The sequence below is a fragment of the Myotis brandtii genome, unplaced genomic scaffold (assembly GCF_000412655.1).
Source record: "Myotis brandtii unplaced genomic scaffold, ASM41265v1 scaffold654, whole genome shotgun sequence".
Lineage (NCBI taxonomy): Eukaryota > Metazoa > Chordata > Mammalia > Chiroptera > Vespertilionidae > Myotis > Myotis brandtii.
In genome coordinates, this window is record NW_005370538.1 from 295,903 (window position 1) to 310,053 (window position 14,151).

Genomic DNA, 14,151 nt, shown 5'->3' on the forward strand with positions numbered 1-14,151 from the left:
CATTGGGCAGCTTCCCCTCTGAACAAAAACATGCTGATTGGGGCCCTAGTAACTTTATTTGATGGGTGCCCTGAAAAGAACCATTCAATTATGTTTTACCTATTCCTCTAATTTTACCTTCATATATTGACTACTCCTGAAGCATGCATTTCCAGGCAATGGCAACTTTGGGGAGCTAGTGAATAGTCAACAACATTAAAAATGTTTACGTTTTCCTTCAGCTCTCAGAGGTGGAAAGGACCTTAGATGTTTATTTATGTGTCTTCCCTCTACCTACAAAATGAGCAATAAAAGGGAAAATAGTGTGGATGGCAGAGAGAATACTAGAACATAGGTCTAATTTGTGCAATTCCATCACTGAATGGGAATGAGAATTTTTGTTCCAATTTGAAGTCCAAGTACAATAATCATTCTTTAAATAGTGTTCATGTTAACATGAATATTTAGACTGTAAATTATCTGAGGGCAGTGACCTTATGTATAATTCAAGATTTAACTCCAGTTTCTACAACAGTTAATGGTAAGTAATAGACATTCAATAAAGACATGTTGAAGAATTTTTCTTTGAATGAATATAAAGAGTTTATTCAGTGCGTATTTGGGTATACAACAACAAATATTAAACAACTTTTTTTTAACATTTTTGTGCACAGGACAGAAAACTGCCTGTACATGCTATGTCCACTTTTGGAACACAGATTTTAACAATTATTAATGCACAAAATCTTACATATCATGCAACTCTATGCCAAGATTCCAACTTTCTTCCATGCAACAGATATGAAGATCTAAATGGAAACCTAGCTAAGTCTTAAACACTTTCCAGAAGCAAGTATAAGTATATGTTGTTTAGGGGTAACCAGTCTTAATATTTCCTTGTATATAATATTCATGTGCCAAATACAATGACAAGAGGACTCATACACATAGAGGTAAGACATTTCTTATTTAACAACACAAAAGACAATATCACAGTTCCACAATTCCTGTGTTTACATAAGAAGCCACAACAATAGTTTAACATGATAACACAAATGGAATTAAGAGAAATCTACACTTGAGGATAATCTTTTTTTGTTGTTTAAGTAATATTTATTGACTGGGGTTGACAATGCAATTCAACTTCTATGCACAAAGTACAGCACAATAACTTGACCAGAGTACTACAAATCGGAAAAAAAAATGGTAAAATCACAAGAACACTGTTACCTTGAGCCTGAGATGCCAATTCAGATCCAACCCTGAATTTGGTTGATTTGGATTAAGTGACACAGAGTCAATAGAACCACTGAATTTCAGAAATCAGAAAGTTGCACTATACCAAAGTAAAGAATACATTTGAATCAAGCATAGATAGAAAACATTAAGCCAAGAAAACAACACAGTTCACATAAGTTTGTTTGCCTCTACAAAACATTTAAGTAGTTAATTTTGTTTTATTTTTGAAGAGCAATTGTGGTCTTTTAATTTTTTTTTCTTGGAGGGCAAATTTTTATCAGCATTAGTGCTGTGAAATGATTGTGGTTTGTCATCCCCAAAGTTAAAGTGAGACCATGAGAAAAATGGGCAGTCCTTCTCCCAGATTTAGTTCACTGATAATGCTTAGCATTCTTTTGCACAAGCTCAATCTAAATTATGGGGCTTTAGTATGGATGATAAAGTTTAATGGCAGATAGAATAGTGAACTCTGCCTGTTTGTCTAGTAAATGTCACTGACAAATTTGAACTTTTGGGTGAAGGACTGCTAGAAGAATTCAACAGCACCTGGAGTAAGGTTCTGTTACAGAGCCCTTGTTTTGCCCTCACTGGCTACGTTGATTCATTGTGGCTCATGGATTTGCCTCCATTCAGTACTCCAGAGACACTTCTGCTCTTGGTTGGGGTCCCACTTCCAGATCGGGAGAACTCCGTGAGATCATGCAGTGATGGCTCCTTGTACATGGCCACTGAAAAGCACAGAAAGAGGGTGTCAAAGGCTTTTAAATAGGCACACCACACTGGCCCTCAACTTTTCTTCTAGTTACTAGGCTTCCACGCTTTAGGCCAAACATGAAAAATGCTGCCTTCAAGGACTCAGTCCGAAGTAAACTGGATCAGACTAAGCAAAATCTACTCTTGGTGAAGTAGTATGTAAAGAATTCTAATGACTAATTTCCATCACTTATGGTTATGTATATGAGAGGATTAATGAAAAATGCATTTAATAAAGCTCTTATAAGTTTAAACATGATGTAGAGCATGCTGTGCAAGCTAAATATGAAAAACATTTTAAAATGCTGATTTTTTATCATGATTTAAAATGAAACTCCCAAAAAGCCTAAATATTAGCACAATTCTTAATGCAATAAATGATAAATATGATTACTGTTATGCTGTAAATAATAGTACTAGCTTATGTTAATGGAATACTTACAATGTACTAGATACTGTTTTGAGTGCTTCCTATTCATTAACTCTTATAATCTTGTAAGAATCCTCTGATGTACTACTCTTATCCATATTTTATAGACATGAAGCTTGAGGCACACACGTGGCAATAATCTTCTCAAGACTATCCGGTTATTAAAGGGTTTGAATCCAAGTAGACTGGTTCCAGAAAAATGTGCTGTGAAGCAGTGCTATGCTGATTGACTGGGAAGTCTGCCCTACTTGAAACCCAGAGTTGAACCCTAGGTCAATAACCTCTTGAAGATCTTGCTCTGCTTTGTCTGCATTTTCTAGTCCTTCTCCACCATGTCTCACTACTTTTAACATCCCTATTTTCTGCAGTCCATTCCTATCCTCTGCCTTTTCTAATTTGCTACTAATCTGCTAATAATGACTGGAAAATAAAACTATGAATGAAAATTGTTGAGACAATATTGTTGGGCCCTTAGGGAATGTCCAACGAATTTTCTGATAAATGTTAAGTATACATACATTTAAGCATCTGTTTTTCTGCCCAGGGATCAATCTGGCATAATTTGGGATTCTTGGCTGTCCTGAGCTAACAATTAAACTAGTTCCATATAAGTAAGGTGTTACTATATGTACATATATTATGGAAAAATTAAAATCAAAAGATTAGATGCTATTTTTGCAGTTAAATGTTTTTAAGTGTTTAAACTGTTATGAAAGTTTTGTATAAAAGCCTTAATGCAGAAGAATTATGTTTCGTTTTCAAAAGTGTGAAAAAGGAATGATTTAAATACATACTCATTTAATCCCAGCTCCTATAACATCGAACTTACCTTTCAGTGGTTTGGGCAGAAAGTGAGCTGCAGGCTTGTTCTTCTTCACATGGTTTCCTTTCATGATCTCTCCTTCTTTGTTCAGACCCAGATACCACCCTCTGCCTGACTGCTGCTGGCGATATATCATCGATGAATATGTCACGTAATAATTTTCAAACACCGATTCTTTGAATTTACACTCAGGTGTGAAATGTTCCTACAAGAAAAGTAAATAAACTAAAGCTCAATATTTGCAGCTATGGATTTCATGGAGAATCATGTGGTATTGCCCTTCGGAAGTTAAGGACATTGTTTGTTAAAGCTTGTGTGACCAGTGCTCTATTTTAATAGCATAAACTATTATCATTGGAAAACAAGACTATATATAGTATTTTCTGTGATAATTTAGAAAAAGCACTAAGTGCAAGTGCCATTGATCAATGATTAGCTCTCTTTGTAATAAGGTAATGGAAAAATTAGAACCAGCCACATAAGTGTAATATATCCGACAAATACAAGAGCCAAATATAAAAAAAAGACAGGCATAAAGCTTTCACATGGAGCTTTGTTTACTTTGGGATTAAATATGAGAAAATAAATATTCAGTCCTTGTACTTACTTTTCATAGATTCTCCAATTACTATAAACTATAATTTTTAATTGCCCAAGACGGAAATCTGTGTTACAATGCTGGCTGCCTATATTTCTAAAGGGATGCTATAACGAAAGACTCCCTTTTACTTTTAGGTAAACCAAATTGTTTTTTAGGTCATTAGACCTTGAGTTAAAAAAGAAATTCCTGCTCACTCTTGCCTTACAGTAAAGTTTATAAGCAAATCAATATAGCAGTAAGAAATTTACAGTAATTCTATAAGTAGACATGAGAGAACAGCCCAAGGGACTCTCAATCCTGGAATGTGATATTCTGCCACATGCTTGACCATGTTTTCTTTGGAGTTGCCCATACAAATGAAGGGTTCCCGACCCAACTGTTTCAGAAACAAAAACAGAAACAGAAAACCTTCTTTCAAGTTTTGTGTATGTATGTGCATGCAATAAACAGCTATTAAAATAGCCATTTGTAAGCAAAATGAAATGATCAGCAAATTTTAACCCCTAAGTAATCCATAAGAAGCAAGGGGTCCACTTGGGGTGTAAGATAATGAAGAAAATGTTAACTGAGCTACATGTAACAGGGGCACCAAGGAAGCCATTAGATTTTTGCTCATTTGCTGAGATGTTATCAGGAATAACTTTTAATAAAAACGTAAACTACCTTATAAAAATACTGCAAGCTTTCTGGACACCAGTCTTTTCTTAACAATGCCTCCATGGTCCTACCTTCCTTCACTTTCATATGAGATATCATTGTAAGCAATGCACACTACCTCAACAACAGGATCTAAAGCACTCTCAGAGAGTCACTTGAGCAAAAAGGGGCAGATTCCTCAAATTGAGGCTGCTTTTTTCTGAAAGTTAAACAATTGAACAATTTTTTCCTTTTTTTCTGGGAATCTACAAAAATCTCAGTAATCTCACTGATTCCCACCTGGCCTGCATAGTTCATAGACTGGAATAATATTTTTGGTTTATTTCTGCCTGGGGCACACTTGATAGATCCTCAGAAAATTCACACAAATTCAAACTACCCAAGAATAAACATTACATCCAGAGAAACTATCATGTGATAGGAACCAAAGTGCTCTAATGATGGGATACAGAAATTCCTCTTTGTAGAATTCTCAACATAGGGAAAGCCAAGGAATGCCTACAAAGAAATTTGACTCAAAGTCTCTACATTCCCTCCAGTGATGAGGACAATTGCACAGAACACTGCTAAAAGTCATTGGGAATTAAATCACCATTTGGGGGATGGTAATCTCATCATTGGAGAGTAGATTTTAGTTTCCTAAAGAGTCAGAAATCATTTAAAAGTAAATATGGTAAATAACACATATGATTTAAACAAGTGATTCTTTGTGGCCATATCAAGACACTATATGACTGACTACAAAATGATGAGTTCAGATCATTGTGTGCTCTAAGTCCCAAAAAGGGCTGCATTTGATGTCTTGTGTGATCACAGCATCCATCTATTTATTCATTTATTTATATGAATTTTCTGGCAATCCATTATATGCTTGAGTGGTACTAAAAATTCATAGGTAAATAGCATGTGGCCTCCAAAAGCTTACCATGTAGTTTCAGGAGTCAGAAATATAACCAAATAACCTGGACACAGGGTTTGCTGCCATTAAGTGCAAAAAAGGATGAATTAAGAAGGTGATGCATGAAAAGAGAGGAAGCCTGACTTAATTCTGATTGGGGGACTGGGGAGTGGTGTACTTTACAGAGACAGTATTACTGTAGCTGAGCCTTGAAGCATGGGTAGGAATTCAAAACAGAAAAAGGAGAAGAATATTTGAAGCACAAATCTACTAAACTCTACTTCTGTGTCTCCTATCTCTATAAATTAGAGTCCACCATCCTGGCAACTGCTAAAACTTAAAACTTCAGGGTACCTTAATGTTCTTCCACATGCTCTTCAGTCCATGGTCTTGACCTTCCATTCCCATTGCCATTGCTGTCGTTTGTGCCCTTATTACCTTTTCACTGGCCTTCTGTAATAACCTCCTAACTGTTCTTTTCTGCTAAAATATTTTCTTACTAACACAAAGTTCAATTGCTCTGGAACTATTTTAAAAATTACTTTTTAAATTATGTATTTATTGACTTTGGAAAGAGAAAGGGAGAGAGTTGGATAAATTGATGAGAGAAACATCATCGATCAGTTGCCTCCTGCATGCCCCCTACTGGGGATTGAGCTCGCAACCCAGGCATGTGCCCTGATTGAGAATCTAACTGTGATCTTCTGGTTCATGGGTCAACATTCAACCACTGAGCCTCACCGGCTGGGCAATTCCTCAGGAAATTTTGATGGTATCACCATGCCTCTAGTAAAGATGATAACTTAATGTTTCATTGAAAATTCTCCACAATTCAATCACAACCATGCCTTCAGTCTCATCCTCTATCACAGAATCGTGTGTCTTTGTGCATTTACAGATGCCATTCATTTCCTTTGCTTAGAATGTCATTCTTCAATCTCTCTACCTACTGGCTTTCCCCTCATCCCTCAAGTACTTATTCAAATATGACTGCCTCTGGAATCATAGTTGATCTCTCTCATTCAGGGTACTTGTATTTGTGCTCTCACAAACTCTAGCTAGATCTCCAGCTTGGCCCAGTGACTCAGGCATATGCTACATTGTCTCCAAACGGCAGAGGACTTGTCTATTTTTGAATCCAACTTCATCTTCATAAATGACTAGTCATATTGCCTAGCACACAGCAGACCACGGGATTATTGTTTATGGGATTTGAATTTCAGAGATTGCAAATTTGCATTGCAGATTCCAGGATTCTGAAGTAACTAGTAAAAAGTCTGTAGGGAATTTCCTTAATATCATATAATGAAATCAGCTGTGTGTAAAAGGAAGCTGTCATGGCACTGACAGATCCTGCATGCATGACTTAGTATATGTTACAAATAACAGATACTACACAGATGCTGGTTCCTACAACATTAGGAGGAAAAACTTGGCATTGTTACAACTATTAGAAAATGGCAAGGAAGGACTCAATGAATTAAATGATCTGTCACATCCCGGCAATTTCTTAGTCATCACTACTAAATTTAGGCTAAAAACTCAGTAGAAAGGTAGGAAAATGAGGCAAAAAAAAGACTATAGAAGCAATGAAAGGAGTGTTCTGTTCTCTGTGCATGACACTGTCATTTTATCCAGTGTCTGAATGAGTAGGCAGAAGAGGCTTGATTTCTATGAAATGTGGAAAAATGAACATCCCACCCAACACAAGAAGTGGACACAAAGAAAAAAGGTGCAGTTGTATTTGTCTATGTCTCAACAGTGATTCATATAAATAACAAATTGGATTTGACCCTAATCAGGGAGGCCTTTTTCTGAGGATACCAGGTACTTATGGCAAGGAATCAACCTCCTTTGATCAATCTGGAGATGATTACCAGTATTAGTGTTCTTGAAGAAGGTGCCATAGTGGCCTTGGCAATACTAGGCACTAATCAGAGGTGGCAATCACTGTGCTCTGTATTTACTATGCATTAAATATCTATCATAATAAATGAATGAATAAATTAAAAATATGCCAAGTGTTCTCTGAAGAGCCACTAAGAAATTACTTGGCATGAGTACAGAGAAAAGGTGTTTTATATCTTAAAACTTTTTATGCATTGATTTCTCTTAAAAGTTGTTTATCTCTTACATATCTATATTTTTTCAGAGAAATTACACCTTTTTAGCTCATGAAATAATCAGTCTGTATCTCCTCTGTATCATCATTTCTATTCCTGTTAAAGTTTAAGGTTAGTTTTTTCTTAGTGACCAGTGAACCTTTGTGTGTGTGTACGTGTGTTTGCGTGTGCGTGTGTATGTGTGTGTGTGTGTGTTCAAAGTTTTTTTTTCTGGGTTATTTATTAAATAAATAATTTCTACTACTTTAAATTGAATTTGGTGGAGTGACATTGGTTAATAAAATTATATAGGTTTCAGGTGTACAATTCTACAACACATTAGCTGGGTATTGTAATTGTATATTCACCACCACAAGTCAAGTCTCCTTCTATCACCATTTATCTGCCCTTTACCCTCTCCTACATCCCCCCACCCCCTTTCCCTATAGTTATCACCATACTGTTGTCTGTGTCTATGAGGGATTTTTTTTCTTAATCCCTTCAATTTAATCATGCAGCTTCACAACCCCCACCCCCACCCCCAAAAACTGTCAGTCTGTTCAGTCAGTTCTCTGTATCTATGAGTCCATTTTGATTTTTTAAAAAATCTTTATTGTTGAAAATATTACATATGTCCCCTTTCCCCCACCCACTGACCCGGGAGACAGTTATTTGGAGGTTGAAATATCACCAGCAAGAAGAAAACATTTGAAACCCTCAAAATCAGGTCAATATGACATATTAGAGAATACTTACAGACACAAATGGTAATGGTCAGCTGCCCTTTTCAGGACATCTCAGACCTCCACACAGACTTTGAGAGTCATGTGAAGAAAGTATTAACACAATCAGTAATGTTATTTGCAAATAACCACCAGATCTAATAGTAGTGCCAGAAAACATCTTTGTCCCAGAACAAAAGGCTTTAGACCTGTGTAAATTGCTATTCTTTGTTAGGGTCAGAAGAGGCAATAGTGCCCTGTGCTGCTTCTAGCACTGAGGGCAAAATAGAGAGGGGTGCAATACCTTTTTGGCCTTGAGAATTGGAGCCAGGTCACAATGGACTGAGCCAGGAGAATGGACTGTGTTGGTGGCTTCCCTTAAAGGAGCCAAATAAAGGTCATGTCACTCAGCAGGCAATGTGTAGCTACATTCTTAGTAGCCATAACTAAAAAGGTGAGGACTAAAAACTATCCATATCTAATTTATGTCATCTCAGTGCCCTAAATACATCTATAATATCAAAAGACACACACCATGACTAAATGCCTTCTTGATTAAGAGAAGTAATTTAGCAAACATAGCCTTCAATTGCAGATTGTTCATACTTCCTCTTCCTGCTTTGTATTTTCAGCTATGGTTCAACTGATAGAGTGGCAGTGTTTCATTTGAGTCTGTATCTCAGTAGAATGCCAAGCTTTAAGGATTGCCATGTATATTATAAATTTTTTAAAAATATTTTTCTCAAAAGAAATATTTCTACATGGGCTGCATTGATTTCCTTGAATCTTGAGAGAGCAACAGAGTCTACTGAGGTTGTCCATACAAATTACGGCAGCACTATGTCCCTAAATGTTGAACAAAGCCTGAGATAACAGTATTACATAGTAAGTATAATCTTTCACATATGTTTATGCTATGCCAAGTGCACACATCCTGGTATAATGTTTCTCAATACATTTTGTTTTATTCAGATGTAACATTTTGTAAAGCAGGCATAACAGAACAAGAAACAAAATTGCTTATGAGTGTGCATTTAAAGAAACTTAAAAAAATAAACCTAGTAAAACATGATTCCCTCTTTTCAGCAGGTTCTATAAACATATTACAATTAGTCTATCTACCCCTTTAAGCCTCTCTCCTCCTTCTCTTCCTGTCTTCCAGTCACATTTTCAGTAACCTGACAATCCAATTAATTTAACAATTAGTGCCAATAGCAAGGGTCACTCTTCTAATTCTTAGCTGTGTTCTGATGACAATTTTCTAGATTTAACATTAGCAAGTTATTTAAGTGGGTCTGACTTTTACACATCAATTATTCCCCAGCCTAATGAAAATAATATATAGATAAAAATTAGATTTAAAATTCTGTTAAAAAAGAATAGAACAGTAAAATATGTCATACCCATGGGGGTGACACTGTAACTACCTATATTCTCTATATAGGCTTCCCCTTTATCAGTGATTGCAAAATCCAGGATTAATTATTATATTCAGGACTTCGATGTTTGCTCCCAGGATATCTTTGATGTGCATGGATTTCATTATTGCAAGATCAAAGCATGGGAGGGAAGAGGTTGGGGAAGAGGGGTCAACCCTCACCCAGTGTACTGCAGCTAAGCAAAATTATTAATTCGTGATAAACAGGATGGTTTGTTCACTCAGATATCCTCTGGACCATGAGATACTTGAGGGAAGCTCCTTGAATAAGGCTTAGCTTATAACCAATGATTAATACACATGTGATGAAATAAATGAAAGAATTAAATATCATAAAAAGTGCACTTGGAAGCTCCCTTTTAAATGTGACACTATATGAATAGAGGGCTGTTTTACAGTAGAGACTGACAAGTTAAAACTTGCCTGGGAGGGTAGAAAGAGTAGGTGATAAAAGGAGGAAAACTGCCTACAGATAAATTCAATTTAATAAACTGGAGATGGAGGGAGAGAGAAAGGAGAAAAGGAGGGTGTGAGGGAAGGAAAGAGGGTGAGAGAGGGGAGGGAGGAAGAGAAGAGGGGATAATAAAGACAAATCAGTGTTTAAGCTGCAAAAATAAAGAGATTTCCTGTTAACCAAGTAGTAGGCATTAAGCTTATACTGTTGGTCTTTGGGTCTGCAAATAGCTAAACATTTCAGTTAAATTAATTACCTTGATTTATTTTTAAATGGGGGGGAACCTACCAGTTTGCTACCTTACTGGATTTGTTGTATAAGGATCCAATGAGATGATGTATGTGAAAGAAGCTCTGAAAATTGTTTTATTCAGATGTAACATGAAATGTGAGATTCCTTCTGATAATACATGCCCAGTAAACCAGGGCAAAATAAATAAACAAGTTCTCTTCTTTTCAAGGTCCCTTTTCCACTATGCAATCAATTTATAAAGAAAGGGTCTGCCTATATATGTTTTATTAACATGGAAGAATAAAAATTCTGCCAAAAATTAGGACTGTTCATGAATTACACTCTGTGTTTAGTGTTCTCCTACAAGCTTGGTTCCCAGAAAACTATTTTGTCTCCTTTCATTTTTCAGTTCTGCCTGCAGTAGCCTGAGAGGCTGCAGTGCTTTCAAACCACAGCACCAAAGAAACAGAGTGCTTTAAAATGGACTTCATGAAATTTCATGCAACAAAATGACTTAAATGTACACATGTTAATTAGCAATCATTTCTTTAAAAATGCAAATTATAATTAAGAATATGCACATGGGTCTATTTTTTCTCATATGGTTATAATGAAATTTCTTGGTAGTAATTTCATATTTTAAGGTATTACATAGAAATTTTAATTTACCTTATGTTGACCCCACAAAATATACCAACACAGTATTGCTTTTTCTCCTTAATTCTTCACAAACAAAGATAAAAAAATATTAAGGAGTCTGTTAACCAATGGCCTATTTAAAACAGAATTAGAATGCAGACATGGACATATTTTAGCTGTGGAGTTCATTTAGTCCTTCATATTGCCTTGTTCTGGATTTTCATATATTTCTGTAAAGCAGTCTCATGCAATATATTACTCAGGCTGTCAAATTTTACAAAGCAATTTGTTTTATAAAACACACTGAAATAAGCTAGAAAAATAAAGCAGGAAACAAAACAAAAATAATACATCCCTTACAGAGCCTAAGAGGGGTTATTTTTGTCTTGATATAAAAATTATATGATCCAAAATCCTCACTCAACTCCAAACCTGGTCAGCAAATACAGTTTTCAATGGAGGTAACTTGCTGATATTTGCAACAATGGGGAGGGTCAGGCCACACGTCTCCAAGATTGTATAATTGACCTAAGACAGTATTAGTATGACCCAAACCTTGTAGAAGAATACAAATTGATCAGGCACTGCCATTAGGTGGCAGAAGATGTACTTCATTTTACATAACACATATTGTAGAGGGACTGTATAACCATCATGTTATTTGCAAAATCTTACTAAGGAATCTCCCTGTGGGAAAGTCTCTTTTGCAAGTGAAGAACACTTTTCTAAAGTGAATAACTCTAAAACTTTTTTGGTCTCATTGTGTGTATTAACTCTAGACATAGGCTTTTTTGTTGTTGTTGTTAATCCTCACCCAATGATTTTTTTTTTTTTTTTAGAGAGAGAGAGTGCAAGGGAGGGAGGGAGGGAGAGAGAGAGAGCGAGACAAAAAACATCAATGAAGAGACATACATCGATTGGCTGCCTTCTGCACATGCCCCAACCAGGGCCTGATCAAACCTGCAACCCAGGTATGTTCCCTTGACCAGGAATTGAATCTGCAACACTAACCACTGAATGTAACAGCCAGGGCTGAATGTTGGCTTTTCTTATAGCAAGGCTGACTTGTATGTTTTAAAGAGGAGTCAAATATCAGAAATTATTTCCTAAAAATAAACTTTCCTGTCTGTTGGCTAGTTAATGAAATTAATGTGTGCCCAGTGGATAAATGTTCTCTGTTACTATAATCCTTTTTAACTTGTGTAATAACTTCAGAGTGGGGTCAATCCACCTGCAAGGGAATGATTTTGGAAGTATTTGTACTCAGCAAGAGAATAAGCTTAAGTAGTTTCTATCTTTTTATTTTTTTACTTTTTAAAAATATGTTTTTTTATTTGATTTAAAGAGAGGAAGGGGGAGGGAGAATGAGATAGAAACATCCACCAATCAGCTGCCTCCTGCACATCCCCTGCTGGGGATCAAGCCCAAAACCTGGCCATGTGCCCTGACAAAAAATCAAACTGGCCACCTCTTGGTGCATGGGACAGCGCTCAACCAACTGAGCCATACTGGCTTGGAGGTTCTATCCTTTTAAATAGTCATTGCAAGCTCCTGTCTGAAAATTCAAAGCCTTGGAACTCTGAAAACATTTCCAAGAGATCCAAGAAACTGACATGAAAAGGAGAAAGATTCTTTCCATGTAGATCAATTGAAAAGAACCTGGGAATGAGGTGGACTATTAAAAATAAAATTACACAGATCCAAGATGGGAGCCAATGGCACAGCAGTAAGCAAGATAGTGTGAGTGAGTGAAAGAGCAAAAAGGGAGTGCGTGGAAGTGCGGGGGGCGGGGTGTATTTGTGAGTGAGGGACAGTTATATCCCACAGAACTGTCGGCGACTGGCAGACCAGGCTCCCCTGGCTGGGCAGCCTCTACTACTGCTGAAATCTCTCCCAGAGTGGCTGACTCTGCCGCAGAGACCATGCCAAGGGGAGAGCGGCTGTGATAGGAAGCACAGCCTTACCTTCACCCGGGGAGACCTTGGATACCTCCTGGGACCCTACAACCACAAAACCCAGGGACCAGCTGCCTCAGCTGCAAACCCATAGAGACTGAGACTCCAGCATCCCTGGCTGTGGTCACCTCAAAAATTTGTCCAGGGGGAGACAAAATGGCAGCCAAATACGTGAATGGGTCCTGCACCTTCTCACAGAGCAGATAGAAGGAACAGCTGAATCAAACAACACCCACTCGGAATTGGTGAATTAAACACAGCTGGTGAGGCAATCCGTGGATGAAAATGTCAGAGATCACCTGGAGAGAGGTAGGATCTGGGCTGGAGGGAGAAATGCACGCAGCCAGGACTAGAATCTCAGAAGGAGACTGTGCTACACCAAATCCGCAGCCCTTGGGGTCTGTGTAGCCCTCCAATGTGGAAGGGGGTCCATAGGGCTGCTGGCAGTGGGGACTCTAGATCTAAGGCCACAGCCGTTGGAGACTGTACCCAGAAAGTCAGCCTGAAGTTCTATACCAGCCTTGCAGTGCCAGGGGGAGAAAGACATGAGTTGGTGTGGTTGCTTTGTCTTTATAACTTCCTTGCTTTTAAATTTACTTGCTAAACCCAGTGCATAGGATATTTCAATTAAAAACACTCACCAAGACTGCAGGGGAAGGTGGTTTTTGTGGAAACTGGGGAGAAGAATAGGGAGAGACGAGCAGGAAATCAGCTGTGGAAGAGTTCATCCCTCCAACCCAGTCTTGAGTGTGGCAGGGAAAGGAAGAGTCTAAACACCCCCAGGGAGCCATGGGAGACTGGGCTGAGGAGCCATTTGGTCCCAGAAACTAATACAGAAACACTGCCACTCAGGGGCTGTGTCAGAAATAGACTCTTGTGTAAATACAATTGAAGGCAGGCAAAGAAACAAAGTGAACAGAGTGATCCCGCCTGCTTGAAACCAAAGTTGTGGCTTATGACACAGAGGAGCATTGGATTGCTGGGAACTTCAACACTGTGCTGACTACCTGACAGGAAACAGACATGACAGGCAGAACAATAGAGAGGGGTCTTAAACCAGCCCCCATGGGTCATTGAAGCTCTACTGAATTGAATGAACTTCACTACTTCAGTTTTTTATTTTTTATATTTTACTTAAGAAACAAAAAATTTTTCTCACATTATTTTACTTGATTTATTATTTTATATTTATTTATTTATTATTATTATTACTATTATATTACTATTTTT

At 37.4% G+C, this 14,151-nt stretch overlaps 1 protein-coding gene across 3 annotated transcripts in view; it reads right to left on the bottom strand.

The window, feature by feature from the left end:
* Window positions 1-557: 557 nt before the first annotated feature.
* FGF13 (fibroblast growth factor 13) overlaps window positions 558-14,151 on the bottom strand; it is a 594,651-nt gene continuing 581,057 nt past the window's right edge. For all 3 annotated transcript variants that reach the window (XM_005880795.2, XM_005880793.2, XM_005880794.2), the window contains 2 exons: window positions 3,231-3,429; window positions 558-1,946 (listed from right to left, as the gene is read on the bottom strand). In XM_005880795.2, the coding sequence (XP_005880857.1) occupies window positions 1,810-1,946; window positions 3,231-3,429 (336 nt within the window). In that variant the 3' untranslated portion in view covers window positions 558-1,809. The remainder of the gene's footprint in view (window positions 1,947-3,230; window positions 3,430-14,151) is intronic.